The sequence below is a fragment of the Saccostrea cucullata genome, unplaced genomic scaffold, assembly GCF_032062105.1.
Source record: "Saccostrea cucullata isolate Sc308-1 unplaced genomic scaffold, CSIRO_AGI_Scuc_v1 ctg367, whole genome shotgun sequence".
Taxonomy (NCBI): domain Eukaryota; kingdom Metazoa; phylum Mollusca; class Bivalvia; order Ostreida; family Ostreidae; genus Saccostrea; species Saccostrea cuccullata.
In genome coordinates, this window is record NW_026923056.1 from 67,136 (window position 1) to 88,294 (window position 21,159).

At 34.1% G+C, this 21,159-nt stretch overlaps 2 protein-coding genes across 3 annotated transcripts in view; both read right to left on the minus strand.

The window, feature by feature from the left end:
* Positions 1 to 3,945, minus strand: part of LOC134263042 (dynein axonemal heavy chain 5-like) — a 45,349-nt gene extending 41,404 nt beyond the window's left edge. For both annotated transcript variants that reach the window (XM_062745342.1, XM_062745341.1), the window contains exons 1-3: positions 3,714 to 3,945; positions 2,794 to 2,840; positions 2,599 to 2,691 (exon numbers count right to left, since the gene is read on the minus strand). In XM_062745342.1, the coding sequence (XP_062601326.1) occupies positions 2,599 to 2,691; positions 2,794 to 2,840; positions 3,714 to 3,819 (246 nt within the window). In that variant the 5' untranslated portion in view covers positions 3,820 to 3,945. The remainder of the gene's footprint in view (positions 1 to 2,598; positions 2,692 to 2,793; positions 2,841 to 3,713) is intronic.
* Positions 3,946 to 8,406: 4,461 nt separating this feature from the next.
* LOC134263043 (myb-like protein X) lies at positions 8,407 to 20,475 on the minus strand. Its single transcript, XM_062745343.1, has 2 exons — positions 20,361 to 20,475; positions 8,407 to 10,851 (listed from the first exon to the last, which is right to left on the minus strand). Exon 2 carries the CDS (start codon positions 10,848 to 10,850, stop codon positions 8,646 to 8,648), a length of 2,205 nt encoding a protein of 734 aa, XP_062601327.1. The 5' UTR covers position 10,851; positions 20,361 to 20,475; the 3' UTR covers positions 8,407 to 8,645.
* Between the last annotated feature and the right edge of the window lie 684 nt (positions 20,476 to 21,159).

The window sequence follows — 21,159 nt, forward strand, 5'->3', positions numbered from 1 at the left end:
GTACCAGTGTCCGATTAGCCAAGCATTCAATACAGCCCTATCAGTTTAAAAGGTATCATATGAAATTCAATCCCTATGTCTGAAAAACATGCTATCCACATTTAAAATATAAGTCTCTTAAAAACCCTAATCTTTATTTTATTGCAACACAATGACTAGGAGTTCTGATCAACAGATTTTCAGTTCCAGAATTAATCGAGGGGTATAGCCCAAGTTTTTTAAAATCCACAGCAGATTTAAGACAAAACAAAAGGCAGATTAAAATATTACTGTAGAGTGTATAGAACTTGTCAGGGATGCCATCTAATGCACATGTCTACAAAGCATTTAAAAAGATTGATAAAGGGTTGTGTCCATGACTACGTTACAACAGACGGGGGCCTTCGGAGAGTTCATACACCAGCTAAGGCTTTATCAGCCCACAGCTACCTCCTGCTGGTTGGCATTTACACAGAATTACACTCATCCTTCTTTGTTTTATAACAAAATCTTATAATCCAATGACATCATTGTTAACATAAAAATTAAAATGTGACTAACTCGTTACTATTTTTTTCATAACTTATGAGTAATTCATACATTTTCTCACTTTCTACATACTTTGTTTCCTTGGCTCTGAAAATCTCCAGAGCTCTCACACCTATACTTTTTAGCTGAATAATGTATATATCAAACTAACACAAACAGTCCCTTCATTTTCTTTAATATTTGGTCCTTTTTAAAATTTTCCCAAAGATTTAGTTATTGGGAAAATGAAAACATGCAACTGGAGAAAGCGCTACCTTTTTCAGATTAAGAATGTGGCTTTTGATTAGCCCTAATTATGAAAAATCGGGAGCCCTATATATACTGAATATAAATTCTTCTTACGACTTTTCATAACAGAATCAATTTTTTTAATTTAGTGACAAAGATGGTCAATATCCTATTTTTAGAGTCATAATGGAATGGATCTTACGGTAAAACGACATGTCAATCACTTCAATTACTTAATAGCCGAGTGCTTCATTTTCATTTGATATATATTTTGGTAAACTACTTATTAATATAGGACGGTAGATCATCTATAGAAAATTCATGTTAAGTATCTAATTAATGCCAATTTTATAACTATTTTTATCCAAAACTAAGAAGAGGTTGAAATTTTATGAACATAAAAGAAGAAATACAAGTCATTTTTTTAAGATCACTCTTTAAATCCCCTATAATTAGAAAAGTTCCTTTTTCCAATCCAAATGAGTGAAAAGCAGTAAAGCATGTAATTCTATCGAACTTATACACTTTCATACTATAGAAATAATTTTATACACTACTGACTGAAAAAAAATGCCATTAAATATGGGGCATTTAATTTCACCACCTATTATAAATGTCTTAAAGAAAGAAGTGGTACATGTTGATCAGAAACCGAACTTAAAGACCCCTAAAACCAAATCAAAAACAACTATGCATGAAATGTTTGTATAATGAAAAACAAGAAAAATTTCCATTTAATTTTCAAATGAATGTTCACTTTCATGGATGTTTCCCATATAGTCTAACTATAGACATTTTCTGTATAACTGAGGTAAATTAACACTTCATATATAACAGTCTTTTCTTGGTTTAAAAAAGAGGGTAAATATTGACTAAGAGTTTAACACAATCAATTGCAAACAAAATCTAGACAGACTACAATCTGGTCTTTCAATACTGATTTGTAATAATCATTCTTGATTTTTTTTTTATGTTATTGGATATGCAAGTAAGCCCTTGCTTCTGCCGACTTCAAACAGCTTTAGTGACGGAATTAATTTTACCATAAAGACGTTGTTAAGATCAACAAAAGAATATTGATATTGATTGGTAAAACATTTAACTTTCCAAAGCACGCGGGTACAATATATACTCAGCATTATATTCTCACTATTGCTCATACATTGTCAATCTCTTTTGCTAAAGGCAGACATAAATTCACTCAACCTTCTTATTTTTCATCCTAAATTCAATAGATAATTTGTGTTCGCCCATCTTGACTTAACTGAAAAGGAGCTGAAATGTGCATATATTGTGAAGTCACGCAGCTTAACTTTTTCTTACCATGGAAAATTCTCAAACTTTAGAACGGTATTAATTTTAAGATTTCACCACCAAAAAAGGACCAATTCTAACACAATTCTGATACCAAGTAAATGAAATGCTAAAATTTACTGGACGTTTTGTGTCTAATGGTATGTCTTTGTTACTTTTCAATACAAATTATTAATTAATGTTATTATGAAAATCACTAACTATTAGTCACTGTATAAAGAAAACTTAATGACATAACTGAAACCTAATGTAACTCTTACGTATGATTTTAAATACAGAATTTTTAACTTTTGCCTTTAATCCTAATTGCAACGAATGAAATAAATTGCATCTAACTTCTCTATTGACTACATGATGATTTTGTTTTATTGTAAATTGTAGTCCTTTGTGTACCCGCATTTGTCTTTGTTTTATCGTAAATTGTAGTCCTTTAGGTAACTGCATTTGTCTTTGTTTTATCGTAAATTGCAGTCCTTTACGTACCTGCATTTGTCTTTGTTTTATTGTAAATTGTAGTCCTTTACGAACCTGCATTTGTCTTTCCTCGCGGTTCTGTTTGGCCCGCTTCTGCATTTCTTTCATGGCCTCACTGCTGAGAACATTCTTCTTCTGCTGCGTAACCTGGGAAATAGTTACAATGAACGTAAAATATATAAACTGCTCAAAGAGGAAAGTTACAAATGAAACATTGCTAGAATATGTACATGTTTAAAATATGTTTACCTTCGGCTGCGCTGCCTGTTTTGCTGGTGGTTTCTTTTTCTCATCTCCTAATGAAAGGAAAATTCAAATCAGTAAGGGTTTGTAATTTATGTTGTGTTTGCATGTTTTGAGGAACTTTCCTATCAAATTTCAAAGTATATGATAAATTATTCATCTAAGAAAGATGGATCAAAGAAAAAAATTGTGCCAGACTGGCAATATTTTGTGTGCTGTAGATATCCCAACATAGAAACACTAAAATGCTTAAATTACTGAATGTGTACACTGTCTAAGTGAGATGAGGTTTTCCCTTTCAGAGCAATTCCTATACAATGATATAATTTATCACAGCCAAACTAATTCTCACCACCCTCAGAATTACATTCACCATGTGCAATTTACTTCATAACCTTGAGTATCAAAGAGATCTATGCGAGATGTAACCAAATTCATGTACTATTGTGAACACATACTAAATACTGTACCACTGTGACAAATACCAAAAACTTTTGTCAGAACACTTAATTGCTCCCACAAAACTTGTCCTCTTTTTTAGGAGTCCCTCACCATCCCAATCTCTCACATACCTATAACATTACTGAAACTTTCATCTGAGTATCCATATGTTAAGAAATCGCTTGAAGCCGATGCTAATTAAATGTAATGTTGAAAAATTCTGTTAAATAGAACTTAACCTCTTTCATATATATCAAGATATGTAAACTTTTAAGAGGAATCGATCATGGGCAGATTCAAAGTTCAATTCAGTTTTAAAGAAAAACAATAAAATTTTTAAACAAAAAAGTTTTGGTTTTAGAAACAATATTCCTCATTTTCTGAATTTTAATTAACTTTAATAAGCCATGAAAGTACTTAAAAGATAGCATTTACAAAATCTTCAAGGGGGTCCAATATATCTGCATGCTGAGTCCTAGGCCTACCTTTTGAAATCAAAGGGGGTGCCACTTCTTGGTCAGGCTTTGGACTGGGGGGCTTAGTGGACTCCTTTTCACTTGGTCCCCCATCCTGTTGCTCTGTACCCTCCATCGTTAAAAAACTGCTAAAGTAAAGTAATCCTAAATACTAACTCTACGATCTACTGATCAGACGGGCGACATCCCGTCCTTCACAACTTCACAAGTAACAGACCGTTTCCGGTAGCGCGTATGAATACGTCGCACTTACAAAATATTTGTGCGTCTTTGAAATTTAATCCAATACAGTTTAAAACCAATGAAATTGCTTAGTAAAGGTTATGAAAATGTTTGCACAGGATAAAGTCTTAAATGAAAGTAATATAATTGATTTACAATGAACGTCTATTGAACTTTTATCGCGGAGTAACATCCATAACGACAAGGCAGCGTCGTGTCCATAGTTACATGATGCTAAGGAGTCGGTGCGCGATTTCGCGGGAAATGTCACATAAAGGAGTAAAATTTACCCAAGATTCGATTCTAAAGTGTGAAGTGGCAATTAATGCAATACACTTTGTAGGAAAACATAACATGAAACTTAAACTGTTAAACAGAGACAAAAATAGCATATTTGAACGTGTACGTTCTGACTTCAGATATACTGACTTATGCTATTAAAAAGATTTTAGCTGATAATATACTTAATTTGCCTGTAGATACGACACTTTGGATACTTTGTATTAATGCCTTTTTTCTATTTTGGACTTTGATTCCTTTTACGAACAGAAAACACTTTCCAAATATAACTTCCTCTTTTTCAACTTATTTACATATGCTGTAGTAATACTCAGTATTTTATTTTACAATTTGTTACTGCAATGGAAGGGGATTGAGTTTAATCACTCAAATTGGGTCTCTAATTAGATCATGGACAACTTTTTTTTCAAAACAGTCCCTGAGAATTTACACAAACGGCTTTTAATGTGTTTTCCTTCCACAACATTTCTAAAATGTTATTGTGTTAATGCCATTGTATTTAATGACACTTTCGTCAATAAATCTCCAGTTCTCATAATGTATTACTGTTAACAAAATTATCATACGTAAACATCTGAAAGAACCTATCATTAATTTTAAATTTACAGGATTGAATGTCTAAATGGATCAAAGCATCAACAGTTGTCCTTCCTTTTCCTTCCTCAATGTCATTGAATGGGCAACAACTCTGAAGTACAGAATATACCCCTCCCCTCAAAAAAGAAAATATTATTAAAATGAATGCACAAGTGCAAAGTAGTTACACACTTTTATGTTAGCATTATATACAACAAAAAGTACATGTCCAAATACTAGTATATACATCAAATGGAAATGCAGGGTTTTTTTTAATTTTTATTTTTTATTTGTTAACAGACAGGCTGTCTTTATGAACAAGGCTTGCTGCAAATTCTATTTCTCTCTCACAAATTTTAATTTGCTTTACCAACCATAACTCTTGAGCACAATTGAATTTCATTCAAACATTATATATCATTTTGCTTTAGTCAAAAGGGTCTGACTCATTACATGTTCTTCTATGTGCAACAATATTTGGGTTTGGAATATTCTAGCTAGTAAAAGAAATACACAAAAAATAATGAATGCCTTATGTTTATTTTTTTATTCTTCCAAAGCAAACAAAGAAGGAACAAAGGTCCGTGAAACACTTAAAAATTCGAATTTCTAAAATGGTTTTGAGTTTTAGAATGTGAAATTCAATATTTTAGTTTAAAAAATTTAATCTAAAATTTCAAATTTCCAAACAGGTTTTATAATTTTAATATTTTAGATTTTTACCTTAAATGGTCAAAATTCAAATTTCCAAAAACGATTTTTGGGATTTAAACGTTTGAGATTTTAGTCATCCGTTTGTACAGAAAGTTTACACTTAACAATCTTAAGTTCGGGAATATTTTTCGTCTTTTGATTTTTTTGAAATTAGCTTTAAACTTTTAAAATCCAACTCTGAAACGTTTTAGATTTTTAGAAATTTGGAATTTTATTTCAAATGTTCTACTTTCAAATAACCTAAACACTTTGAGTTTTTAGAATTTTACTTTAAATATCCAAAATATATACCAGGTATGGAATTTGATATTTTGGATATTTGAAGTAAACTTCTAAAAACTCAAAATGTGCAAAAGTGTTTTCGTTATTTAAAAGTTGAGTGTTTGAATCAAAATTCTAAATTTCTATAAATCTAAAAGTTGGGAAGTTTGAAGTAAATTCCAAATAATCAAAAGACAAAGAATGTTATTGAATTTTAGATTGTTAAGTGTAAACTTTCTGAAGAAACAGTAGATTAAAAACTCAAAAGTTTAAAATACAAAATTTATTTTTGGAAAGTTGAATTTTTGAATATTTAAGGTAAAAATCTAAAATACTAAAACCTGTTTGGAAATTCAGATTTTTGAACTAAAATACTAAATTTCAAAATACCAAATCAGTTTCAGTTTTTGAAAGTTAGAAATATGAACTAATATATCAACATTCAAAAACTCAAAATCATTTTAGAAATTTGAATTGAAAAGTGTTACACAGACCAACAAACTACAATAAAGAATGCCATATTGCATGGTGTGGTGTGGTATACCACTTTCTGAAAGACTTTGTACACTTTGTAGTAAAGGTCAAATTGCTGATGAATTTCATTACATTCTAGAATGCAAAGCTTTGGAAAATGAAAGGAAAAAATACCTAGGTAATTATTATTCCAGTAGACCAAATATTATTAAATTTACAGAACTTATGTCAACTCAAAACGAACAAATTCTGAAAAAATTATGTATGTTTATTCTAAAAATTTATGACGCTACCTGTCCTCCTTAATATGTTACTTGTCTGTTTCTCCCTCTTTTTTCATTTTTTCTTCATTTTGTAACATTTTGTATTGTATATATTATATTTTTTGTACCTCTGACCAGTTTGTTTAAAATGTATATATGTTTTACTGTACCCCATGTACCAATATTTTGGTTTTGGGAGAATAAACTGAACTTGAACTTGAACATGGTAAAATGGTATGTACATAACACATAATTTAAGGCTTTTTGGAGATTATATGGGTTCTTTTTAAACTATATTGAATTTTATTTCTTACAAAATATTTTTTATGAAGAGACAAAAAAAAAAGATTTGTTAGTAAAGAAGAATAAAATTTTGAAGAAAAATTTTTCTCCTTGTATTCATGACTGTGAAACCAGAAGGGAATTTATGCTTATTACAATTTTCAGATAAGCTTGGACTTTCAGTAAGTTCTCAACTTTAAATAATTATCTTCTGAAATTTACACAGCTTTCCTTCACTGTTGAATGTCAGTGTAGCAAATAGCCAATTAAAAGTTCTCGCACGGCACAGAGGCGGGGCTTAAGTAGCCACATCATTGTTGACAATTTAAAGTTCCTGATATTATTAGTTTCTTAACCAATGAGAATCTATTTACCAATTAATTACACTGCACCAAGAATGCCACACCTTACTGAAAGTTTAGGCTTACCTGAGAATTGTCCTATTTTAAACATTCATGCAGTTTCAAAGAGAAAGTCTCACTTCATAGTACCTGTAGCAAGTCTAGGGACTGCATTGTAATTTTCTCTCTCAACATTTCATGAAAATGAGACCTGTAAGCCACAATGCTCATACAAGATAAACAAGAGGCCAATGGGCAATATCACTCATGGGCTAGTTAAAAAAACACAACTCAGCTAAGTATTGAAAAGTTTACTTGATAGGGGAGGGGGGTGTTGAATTTTCTATTACAATGTACTTCAGAATGTCACTATATCAATAAGCATATACATGTATGTATAATTTTGCCATACTTGAAAAGAAGATACATGTATTTGATCTCCCATTGTCATTCCCATTGGATGCTTCCACTCGAGTTTCATCTTTCCTGGCCCAATGGTTTTGGAGATTTTTTAAAGATTTTTCCTATATATTCCTATGTAAAAATTTGATCAGCCATTGTGGCCCCACCCTAGCCTTGGAGGTCATGATTTGAACAAACTTGAATCTACACTACCTGAGGATGTTTCCACACAAGTTTCATCTTTCCTGGCCCAATGGTCCTTGACAAGAAGATTTTTAAAAGATACCATTAATTTATCATTAATTCATAATTATCTCCCCTTGGAAGAGGGCTTGGTCTTTCATTTGAACAAACCTGAATCCCCTTTACCCAGGGATACTTTGTGGCAAGTTTGGTTGAAGATGGCCCGTGGTTCTTAAGAAGAAGATGAAAATGTGAAAAGTTTATGACAACGATAACTGCAACGACAGACAACGGACAAATTTTGATCAGAAGAGCTCACTTCAGCCTTCAGCTCAGGTGAGCTAATAATCTTAGTTAATGGCAAATAAATATGGTGATATCATTGATTCAAATGCTTGTACATGGATCAAATGACCTAACATGCATATTTTTAATCTGTCTACACTTTGTAAATTTTTACTTAAAATAATTCATATAAAACGTCTTCATTTGAACAAACTACCAGTGGATGGTTGCATTTGCACATTTCTAAGGATTTTTTTTAAAGATCAAGCATCTCCCATGAAGACTTTTGATTGCCACTATTGTGGCCCCAACCTAACCCAGAGGTCATCAATTTAAAATAAATTAATCTAAACTTCAAAAAAAGTTTTTACTTAAGTTTTGTCTTTTACAGACAAGTGGTTCATAAGATTTTTTTTTTTAATGGCACCAAATTCTGTTTCTAAATTTTCTCCTTCCTAAAAGGAGTGTTTCTTCAATGAATCAAATTTTCTGCAGAATGATGGATAGATAGCCAGGCAAATGCTGATCAGAAAAGCTCACTTGAGCTGAGGTTCAAGTGAGCTTAAAATAACTACCAGCTTAATATTTAAAATTACAGTTCTCCACTATGAGTAAATTCATCTCCCTTACATCTAATACTAGTACTCATAAAATCTTTCATAAACTTCATCCTCTTTTATCATAGCATTTGCAATGTCCAAAGGTAAACACACAGAGACAAGAGACTTGCTCTCATTGTTATCCCTGCACGGGGCCTTGATGAGATCCACCATAATGTGAGGTCCAAACTGGTCATCCTTCCCCTCAAATTCCCGCTGAGTTAACTGATTCACAAGGGAAGACAACTTGTTGTGCTGTTCCTCATACCTCATCCTTTCCAACTGCACTTTCTGTGAATATTCATCTTGCACGGCTTGTTCTTCACTGAAAGCAACACACTTCATGTGATTCATTTGTGCCTGATGGTCCATTTTCAACTGCATGAGTTTACACTGTTTAATCATCAGATCAAAGTGCTGATAATGAACAGCTCTCGCCTCCATTTCCTGTTGAATTCGTAAGTGTCGAATGCGATTCCTATTCCGATCAATTTGATCATCCATCTTTGCATGGAAGATACACTTCATCTCTAGAAGTCTGTTATAATAATAATGCTCCAAGTCATTCATGTCCATTCTCAATTTGTTAATATTTTCTGCCAAAGATCTCGTATTCACATGACTTTTCATATATGGATCTGCCCCATTGCTATCTCCATGAAGGGTAGATAAGTGAAATCCTTCCAATCGCCCTTTCATGCCATTGGCCTTTTTCCTGAGAGTAGTTGCGTGGGTCAGATTTTTATCAGGATTATGGATTCCATTGGAATTCCACTTTCTCATCACACTCCTTGTCAATTCATTTTCACTTTTTAAATAAGACTTCTCTGCCTCGTAATTTAACTGTGTGTGGTATTTCTCCTCATCCCCCTTGTCTTGAGAATCTCTTGCGTCCTCGGCACTTTCATCAGTATGTTTAACCAGTGGACTGACACAGATCGTTGGTACCTTAGCCTTATTATCTAATACTGAAGTCTCTATCTTTCTTTTCTGAGTAGCCTCCTCTTCATCTCGATCAGATTTCTCAAAATCTGATTCTGAGTCATCTAGCAAGTTGATAACTACATATTCTACATCAGACTGGGGTTTGGCACTCTCTAGATTCCTTTTATCCTTTTCTTCTAACTCAGTATCATGAGAATCTGAAAGTTTTGTCTTTTTGGGATGGGTTTCTTTAAAATCATTTTCTTTTCTCTTTTGAGTACCACAAACAATGTTTTTATTGACATCAACATTTGTCTTTTGGACTAGTTCACTTGTATTAACAGTTTTTAATTTGTTGTCTCCTGTTTCATCTGGAACCACACCATCATTTTCCGATGTAGAAGGAGGAGGAGTCTTTGATTCTATTTTCTCCTTCGCCGTAACATCTCTGTCATTCTTCAGTGTTTTATCCGCGATTACCGTCTCCTCACCAGATAACAAAGATTCTTCATCAACATCATCATCCGAATCTAACTCACTCCAAATGTATTCATCCAATCCAAGAATATCCTCCGAAAGTTCAACATCTTCTTCCTCATCTAAAGCAACTAAGCTTGTTGAAGTTGTAGTGGACAAACTGGCAAATCTCCCAGGTTTTTCCTCTTTCTTCTGCTCATCTCTCTGTACATAAGACTGAGATAAAATGCTATCCATGTCTATTTTGCTTAGTTGGGTCTGATTCAAGTCCTTTATGGAATCCTCCATTTTTAACTTTGAGGGACCGTCTGAACTCAACCAATGATTCCGGGGCAGTTCACACAGCATTGTGACCTCAGACAATAGCTCTTCATAGGTCATTTCATGGATGTCTTTAGCTTCACCTTTTACTTCCGACACTGTCTTTTCTTTGTCTTCTTGCTCTATGACAGTTTTATCTGTGTCCCCTTGCTCCAGGACAGTCTTTTCTTTGTCTTCTTGCTCTAAGACTGTTCTGTCCGTGTCCTCTTCCTCCAAGACAGTCTTTTCTTTAGGTTCTGATAACAGGGGAATTGAACACAACTTTTTGGGCATTAATGGTGTACTATGAGTCCTGAATGAAAATCTTTTGTCTGAGCGAGGATCAAGGGAAGGCGTAAATTCATTGGCTGAACATGAAACAACAGCATTGTCAGTGTGAGATGGAGTATCCAAGCAGCTATTATCATTTGATTTAATGGGAGACAAGTTGAGGGTCTGGTTAAGTGTCCTGTTTTGAGAGTCCTCCTCACACAGACTTAAAATGGAGCTGTGTAGCTCATCTATGTCAGACTCGGAACCCATGCTGCAAAATGGAAACAAGCTACTTTACTTGTAATTCTCTTACAACAGGCAAATATCTAACAATCCAATAACTTAGGTACCCCCTGCTGCTTCATACCATTTAAAAGAATCTTCTGTTTATTTCTATGTTAGATGATTTTTCTCAACTGTCTAGTATAAAATAACAAAATTAAGATCTGGCAAGCTTTAAAAGAATGTTTGTTTGCCCTCTCCTGACTCAAGATAAAAAAGTTGGATTGGAAGGTAGGTAAGAATATTATTTTTCTCAAAAAATTTCAATTTCAATGCTTATTTTTAAAATATATTTTCCAGAATACATAAAAGAGATTGCTTTCTGGAGATTAAAAAGTTTTGAGTTGGGCCATTTTTAGCCAGTTGGTTGGGAGAAGGCAGTGGAACAATTTTTTTCAAAGATGGCCTCATTAAAGTAACTTACATCAGTACATGTTTTACATCGGATGTGATAATGTAAATTTGTAAAATATCTAAAGAGCTAGAATGCATATTGTAAATTAATTTCATGCATATGAATCGAAAATTTAGAATTTATAATGCACAATGTGTACGTTACTCAAGGCTTTCAAAAACATGCAACAGGAAGGGAAAATATGGGAACCAGAGCCAGGAAGTTCCATACTTTTTTTTCCTTCCTGTTAAATTATTTGGCACCATTGTTGCATCCACTGGAATTGCTGTTAAAAGTTCTTTTCAGGACAAAAAAAGATCTCAGCAAGGTAAAAGATGATTTTAGGAGGGAGGAGTGCACTAGTTTGGGTTGTGGATATTGCCCTGGGAAGATCAGTTGGCAGAGCCCCTCCCTAGAAATTCAGGGGGTCTATGACTCTACATCTAGGTCCGGACAATCACATTTGATGCCATGCCCTTTATCAGGTAAAAGACCTGCCAGAGAAGAATTTAGGTTGGTGTCTTTAATGAGGGCAAAAACATAGGTAATCAGAGATTACAGAGCTCACCTCAATGCATATTGTCTTTTACTAAGGCAAAGCCCCAGAGTAAACTAATAATTTAAAAGTGTGGATCCAAAGATGCAACATTTCTACAATTTGGTCTGATAGGGCTTGTCGTTTTATATGAAAACAGACTTAGGCCACACCAATTTGTAACATAGTTCTTTGGATTTTCAAAAATAAAAAGAGAGGCGAGCGAGCGAAAATATTTTACAAATATTTATTTTTTCAGTTTTCAAAATTATGAGGAGAGCGAACATAATTAATATTAGTGGCAAAAATTTCTAAGTTCTTCTATAGTACACAGGGGTGTGCAATTGAGAAAAAAATCAAGTACTTTCCCACAGGCTAGTGGCAGCTTTCAAGTTAATAGCCCCTAGTAAAAAGTTACTTACCCAAACAGAGGGGCAAAAATTAAAATAAATACTAATCTGGAGAAGAAATTAATTGCTGAAAAAGTCAGGGTACTGGGGTCATTCTTTTTAAAATTAAAGTTAAAAGTTCTCACTATCAATATTAATCATGCATAAATTGTTATGAAAAAAAAATTAAAATTATTTAAATGAATTATCTTCCCTTTTTCTTGATCATTGCACTAGCTCATTTAGAATAAAATCAAAATCATTTTGTTTTCATCTTAAATCATTAAATACACTGGAAATATATTTTATGTGAGTCATAAAACACTTATCTTTCAGTTCATTGGATAATCGTAAATAATTTAATGAGACATCTGCATGTATTTACCATAAATGGAGGAATAGAGGAAATTCGGATTAGGAAAACATAGGTAATCAGAGATTACAGAGCTCACCTCAACGAATGTTGTCTTTAAGTAAGGCAAAGTCACACAATTAACCAAAAAAAAAGTGTACATTCCAAAAATGAAAATATTTAAGCAATTTTGATCTGATACTTTGAAATAGACCTACATAAAAAATTTAAACTAGTTCTTCTTAATGAAAATGTAATCAAAATCCAGCATCTGAAGCAAATTTGAGATTTTCATCTCTTGATGCAACATTTGTGCAAGTTCGGTTTATACTATGTTATATGAGCCTTATAGGTTTTTGGTAATAGACCTGCAACCATAACTTTTACCTGGTCTATTATCTGAAAAATGTATGTCAAATTCAGCATCCGAAGCAAGTCCATTAGTGTGCATCCTAAGATGTATCGTCCATGCAAGTTTGCTCATTATAGGGCTCATAGTTAATTGGAAATGAAACATGTATTAAAAACTAACATTTTCAGTCATCCACAAAAAGTAGGTCAGATTCAGCATCTGAAGCAAGCCTGGTAGTATGCATCCTTAGATGTATCATCCATGCAAGATTGGTCAACATAGGACTTATAGTTACTTGGAAATGAAACCTGCACCAAAAACTTTAACCTGTTCACTCAACCAGAAAATGTAGGTCAGATTCAGCATCCGAAGCAAGCCCAGTAGTGTGCATCCTTAGGTGTATCATCCATGCAAGTTTGGTCAACTTAGGGCTTAAAGTTACTTGCAAATGAAACCTGCACCAAAAACTTTAACCTGTTCACTCAACTGGAAAATGTAGGTCAGATTCAGCATCCGAAGCAAGCCTGGTAGTATCCATCCTTAGATGTATCATCCATGCAAGTTTGGTCAACATAGGACTTATAGTTACTTGGAAATGAAACCTGCACCAAAAACTTTAACCTGTTCACTCAACCGGAAAATGTAGGTCAGATTCAGCATCCGAAGCAAGCCCGGTAGTATGCATCCTTATATGTATCATCCATGCAAGTTTGGTCAACATAGGGCTTATAGTAACTTGGAAATGAAATCTACACCAAAAACTGCACCAAAAATATTAACCTGCTCCAAAAACATTAACCTGGTCATTCCTTTGCTGAAACTGCAGCATCTGAAACTTTGAATGGTACAATGAAACACAGTAGAACCATCTTCCATGCATGTCTAATCAATATAGGACATAAAAGTACTTAAAAAGAAAACTGCTCCAAAAAACTTAACCTTAACCTGGGACGCCGACGCCGACACGGACGCCGACGCCGACACCGACGCCGACGCCGAGGGTATTACATAAGCTCCCCCAACTTCGTTGAGGTGAGCTAAAAAACGAGCGTTTTTGGAAGTAATTAAGTCAGATAGAACTACAAAACAGATAAGATTATGAAGATTTATATATGTTTTTTACTAGCCCGACGTGCTACCTCCTTGCAGAAAACACCTAGCCTGATCCCCAAAAATGGTAGCCCCGGTTGTTTGGATATGCTAATTGCTCACCCCTAGTACATACAAAGAGTTACACGAGCATCTTGCAAAACTTCACAGACTGCTAAAAAGAACAAACAAACTCTAAATCCCGCGCTTCTGTCATACAAATTTCCAAGTCTTCTATGCGTTTTGTGTAAAAAGTTGAGAAAAAAATTGAAATCGGATATTTCTGGACGCGCGCGCGAAATTTATTTTTTTAATATTATAATTTGGATTTGTTAAAAATAGAAGCGGCGAATCCGACGAACTATATTAGAAATTGGTATGGCCTTATCCAAAACTTCAAACTAGTCACCCACCAAGAAAATGTAATTGAAATCCAGCATCTGAAGCAAGTTTGAGAGTGTTCATCCCTTGTTGCATCATAGACCTTGTGGTTTCTTAGTTATAGACATGCACTCAAGGCCGTAACTAGGCTCCAATTTTTAGTGAGGCAAGGGTGCTGGGCATACCTAGTCCCAGACGGGACAAGGGTAGTACCTGATGGCCAGTGATGTGGCTTTCCGGGGGGGGGGGGGGTTTGGATTGTCGCCTGCATGGCACAGTGGTTAGAGCATATACTCTAGAGTCACAGACTAAGGAGTTTTTTTTACATCACGGGTTCGAATCCACTGCGGGATGTAGAGACAGGTCCTTCGTATGAGACCGTAAAAACTGAGGTCCTATGTCACATTAAGTGATGGCACAAAAAGATCTCTCGCTGTTCAATCATCTTCAGTACAGATTTAAAACTTGCAGCCCTCCACCGGCAGGTAGTGGTGTCTCAATATGAATGAGAAATTCTTAGAAGGGATGTTAAACAATCAAACAATTTACAAATCAAACATTTTGAATTATATTTTACATGCGTTCTTCATGAAAATGAGGCTCCTGGTGAGATGAACGATTTACAGAAATTGAAACAGAAGTTGAAAATACTAATTTAGCACGAAGACACGCATAATTCATAAGTTCGATGTAACACTTTTTCCACTTTTCAGAAAACTCTCAAAATTTAGTGAGGCATTTGCCTCACTTGCCTCAATGGTAGTTACGGCCTTGGGCACTAAAAACTTTAAAGACCCAATTTTTTTACCGTACGGTTACCTGAGGAGGGGGAGTGGTCTAGGTAACAGTGGTGTTATTTACCTGGAGACCCCCAATACCCAAGATGTCAAAAATCTAGTATATACACGTAGCATTACACAGGAAGTCTGTGTCTGGTGATCAGGGTCGGTGGGTCAATATTCCGTGTTTCGTGTCTAAATTTGAGTGAAACTACTTGAAATAATTGAAATATTTCAATGAAAAAAAAAAATTATAAATACTTTCAGTGATATATAATGAAGAAAAAAAATATATACAGAAATATCATTTTTATATTTAAAATTAAAGAAAAGAACACAGTGTAAAACTACAAAGTAAACATATCTTTTTAAATTAAACTTGTGTAAATATCAAAATTTTAAAAAAAATTATATAATTAAATATTCCATTCATAGGTAGGCCTATCCGTCGTGTGAACATATACAATGTACCGTACTGCGATAGGAATATTGCCTACGTTCTGATCAACAATAGTGTCGAAAATATTCTCCATTTCCGGGTGTTCGTGTGTTTAATTTTTTTTTATTGTTTGCAAGATTTCTTTTATACCTTTAAGAATTGATCTTTGGCTTCATATTTTCACTTTTTAATTTCGAATATTGGGTATTGACAGATGTAAGGAAATTCGAACTAAAAGTTACAATCTCGAAACTCCTAGCTATTTTCATTTCAGAACTTTACAACGGAACATGGTATAGATTGTATTCATATATACGTAGATAAAACATGGGATAAATGATTTTTTTTATCCGTGCCGTTTGTGCTAAATATCTTTTCTTATTTATCATATTTCAATTTTAATCGACAATTAGCGTTTCTGTGCACGGACTGGTCTAAATTCTACAGAGCAGATATCTTGGACGACATACCGCCTAAAATACAATATAGCCGTTGAGATTAAAAGCAAATATTTTATGAAGTCATGTTTTAATTATCTACTCTCAATTGTTTTTAAAATAAAATTTTACCAAGATTCTTTTTTTAAACCCGTGTATACAAGGCGGCTACATAAAAGTTTTTGACGCGTGACCAGGCAAGCGTTTTCAAAGGACATAAACTCAGACTATCGGTAGCTGACCTGTCAATCATATCAGAAGCTATTGTTTTTTTAATGATTGACAGGCGGTAAATTATTGATCTTGAATCAGGTAGATTTTGGGGGCGTTAACATAAAATTGGGTGTTTAACCTGGTCCATTATCTGTAATATGTATGCCAGGTCCAGCATCTGAAGCAACTCCAATAGTGTGCATCCTTAGATGTATAACCCATGCAAGTTTGGGCAACATAGGGCTTAAAGTTACTGTATACAGGGAAATTTTCAGCCCCTTTTATTTTTGCCCCTTTCGCCTTCTTCATGATTGGGCGAATTTAAAATGGGGCAAATTCAAAGAACATAGCATAATTTCTTAAACAGAACTATGACTGGGCGAATTTAAAAGGGGGCAAAATTGATTGAAAGTGCAAAAGAGTGAGAAAATAACATGGGGCGAAAATAACCCTGTACACAGTACTTGGAAATGAGACTTGCACCAAAAACTTTACCCTGTGTCAATCATGGAAAATGTAGGTCAGATCCAGGATCCTAAGCAAGCCTGGGCAACATAGAGCTCACAGTTACTTAGAAATAAGACCTGCACCAAAAACTTTACCCTGTGTCAATCATCTGGTAATTGTACGTCAGATCCAGGATCCAAAGCAAGCCTGGTAGTATTCATCCTTAGATGTATCATCAAGCAAGTTTAGGCAACATAGGGCTCATAATTACTTGGAAATGGGACCTGCACAAAAAACTTGAATCTGTTTACTCGACCAGAAAATGTAGGTCAGATCAAGAATCCAAAGCAAGCTTGACAGTGTGCATCCTCAAATGTATCATCCATGCAAATTTGCTCAACATAAGCTCATCGTTACTTGGAAATGATCGAGACTTGCACCCAAAACATTAATCTGCACTTAAAACATTAACCTGCTCCAAGAACAATAATGTGACATTATGTGGTCATTCCTTTGCTGAAATTACAGTATCTGAAACCTTGGCTGGTACAATAAATCACACTAGAAGCATCCTCCATGTATCTATAACTCAGGTAAGGCAAAGAAGTGTTTAAATAAAAAAAAACTTTAACATGGGATGACATAGATGTTGAGGGTATCATATAAGCTCCCCCAAAGACATTGAAGTGAGCTAAAAAGGGAGGGGGGAATGTGATGAGCTGATCGAAATCAAAATGGCAAGTACTTTTTATCCACTCTCTTTAGTTTATTTTTGTCAAAATACCATATTTTAACAAGAGGCCCATGGGCCACATCGCTCACCTGAGCACATGGGCTAGTTAAAAAACCAAAATCAACTTATTATTGAAAAGCTTACTTGTTGGATGAGGGGGATTTGTTTTCTATTACTAACTTGAAAATGTCAATATATCAATAAACCATACAAAAGTCATGTAAAATTTTGACATACTTGAAAAGACGATTTTTAAAGATTTTTTCCAATATATTACTCGATCTCCCATTGTGACCCCTCCACCCCCCCCCCACCCCCCACACCCCACCCAAACCCTTCACTACTTGCAGATGCAATTTCAATTTGACAAAACTTTAAATTTAAATTTTTTCTATATATTCCCAGGGCTGTCACTTGCATTTTTGTCAAATTGGGAAAATTTTATATGTCAATTTGACAAAATATTTAACATGAAAGCCATTTATCACTTTGAAAAGTATACTTGAAAAGCTAAATTTTTTCCTATATCATAAGGTATATATTCCTATGCATTTTTAAAAATTACAGAGAATAAAAATTGTGGTGAGGGGTTATTTCTTACTGTTTAATTGCATCTTAAATAAATCAAAAATTTTGATTATAAAGAATTATTTATTGAAATTATCAAGTTACTATTTAAAATTTAATGTAATATCATAAAATTGCCTAGATCTACAATTTATTTCTCTTTTTTTTTTTTTTGGTCATTTAACACATGAAAATGAAACAGATAGTATCTAAGGTTTTCTTTTAACTTATAATTCACTTTAAAATTGTTTATTTATTTTATGAATTAACTCATAATGGTTATCCTTGTTTAATAATGAAATTAAGTTCCCCAACCCAATCTACGCATGACCTATCTATAGATCTCTATTCCACGACAGAGGAAAAATGAAATAAACGATCATGACAGGGTTGTTGCAGATTAAAATTAATCATGCATTAGTGCTTGGATCAAATAAAGGATGTGTGTGTGTAAAAATTGATTCGAGAAAACACGTTTTTGGGAATTTTTATATATTCCACTTTGTGCCATTGGGAAAACAAATTTGAGGGCAGTGACGGCCCTGATTCCTATGTAAAAATTTGATCAGCAATTGTGACCCCGCCCTACCCTGGGGGTCATGATTTGAACAAACTTGAATCTACACTATCTGAGGATGCTTCCACATTAGTTTCATCTTTCCTAACCAAATGGATCTGGAGAAGATTTTTAAAGATTTTCCCTATATATTCCTATGTAAAACTTTGATCGGCTATTGTGGCCATGCCCTACCCCCTGGGGTCATGATTTGAACAAACTTGAATCTACACTACCTGAGGATGATTCCATATGAGTTTCATCTTTCCTGGCCCAATGGTTCTGGATAGGAAGATTTTTAAAAGATTTTCCCTACATATTCCTATGTAAAACTTTGATCGGCCATTGTGGTCCCGCCTTATCCCAGGGGTCATGATTTGAACAAACTTGAATCTACAGTACATGAGGATGATTCCATATGAATTTCATCTTTCCTAGCCCAATGGTTCTGGAGAAGAAGATTTTTAAAGATTTTCCCTATATATTTCTATGTAAAACTTTGATCGGCCATTGTGGCCCCGCCCGACCCCCGGGGGTCATGATTTGAACAAACTTGAATCTACACTACCTGAGGATGATTTCACATGATTTTCATCTTTCCTGGCCCAATGGTTCTGGAGAAGAAGATTTTTAAAAGATACCATAAATTTTTCATTAATTCATTATTATCTCCCCTAAAAAGAGGGCTTGGCCCTTCATTTGAACACACTTGAATCCCCTTCACCCAAGAATGCTTTGCGCCAAGTTTGGTTAAAATTGGTCCAGTGGTTCTTGAGAAGTCGAAAATGTGAAAAGTTTACAGACAGACAGACAGACGGACTACAGACAAAATGTGATCAGAAAAGCTCACTTGAGCTTTCAGCTCAGGTGAGCTAAAAAAAAGTTTGGCAAATTTAAGGGATTTTTCAATTCATTTTGAGTGTACTTAGACAGACATAAAAAAAATTACTGTACGATACACAAAATACACCATCCTAACACTGACCTTCCTTTAATTGGGACCAGAAAACCAAATGAGAAATTTTTTCTTGTACTGTAGACTAAATTTACGTACTTTTAGAGATGTACATTTCAATACAGATAGACTATTTCATCTTCTTAAGATGAGTAGCCCCTAAATATCTTTATGTATATTTATACACATACAATCCTTTCTTGTGAAGACAACAAATACTGCCAGTACCATATTGAACGAAATAGGTAATACACTAATAGTCAAACTCTTCCATTTGCAACTTCACAATCATTACCTGTGTGTAGTAAATGTTCATTCAACATTCTCCACACACTTTATACCATAGTATAGTGAAATTTGTAGGGGGAAAATTGGAAGTTTATTAAGTTGGGTGACCGAAAAAGGCCACTAGCCCCCCCCCCCCACGAAATAGGATTTTCGAGTTTGGGCAACTTTTAATGTTGTTGTTGTTGTTTTTTTAGGTAATTAAAAAAAAATTTCTCCATTGGCCTTCATGTATTGGTACTTTCAAAAACGATTGCATTATTGCCTAATTGTCAAACTTCCAAAAATTTGCAACTTCACTTTTTATTCTGTGTTATAAGATCATTTCTTCACACATTCTCCACACAATCTATAATAATTTTAGTCCCATTTATCAGTGGGTGACCAGAGGCCATTAGCTGGCCTCCATAAGCAGGAGACAGGAAGTTTAATTGATAGTGGCGATGTCAGTTTGCTGAGTAACGGGGTTAGACTGTAGAGAAAGGCATTCCATTGGCCTTCATGTATTGGTATTCGTTATTCTGTACATAGATTTCATTATTGCACTAATTGCACTAATTGCACTGATGGTATTATTCCAAAAATAATGTCTAACCTGACTTTTTATCCTTGTTGAGATTCGAACAAAGGTACTGGACCTCTGCTTCTGGAGTTGTTTATAATCTTTGAAATGGCGCGCTGACGTCAAAACCGGTGTTGCGTGAATTCGGGCCCAGTGCTGCGATTGGATCGTTCTGATCCCCCCCACCCGACACAGACACATATATTTTTAAGGATATGCAGGCAAAATTATTATATGCTAGTCAAATCTATTTTACAAACAGACACATAGGAAGATTGAGATTAAAATTATAATTAATGACGTTTTCCAGGCTTTTTTCACGTACGTGTTTGATGAAAATGAATGTAGGATAAAATATCAGATATTTCTGACTGTACCAATCATTTTTACGATGAAATAAATTAAAGTTTTATAGACGGGTAGCATGGGAGAGAGAGAGAGAGAGAGAGAGAGAGAGAGAGAGAAAATTCCCCAAACTAAAAAAATCTTGGGAAGAAAGATTCTTACTCAATATTTTCAGAATTTTCCTCTCAAGTACAATATTTTAGGGCGATTTGTAACTAACAGTGGGAATAAGGAGGATAGATTTCAATTTCAATAAAAGACTAAATACGTTTTATTCGAACGAAGTAGGAAGGGTCTGGATATGATACACTGTAATATTAAAATCATACCAACATTGCTTAATAATATAAACATTTTTATGTTACGGTAGGTCCTATCTATATTTATTACTATACATATGTACATATGTAAATTTAAAATTGCCTGATTGTATGACAATTTTTAAAACAAAAAGCCCACAGAAAAGATGTTCATTCATTATTAACCG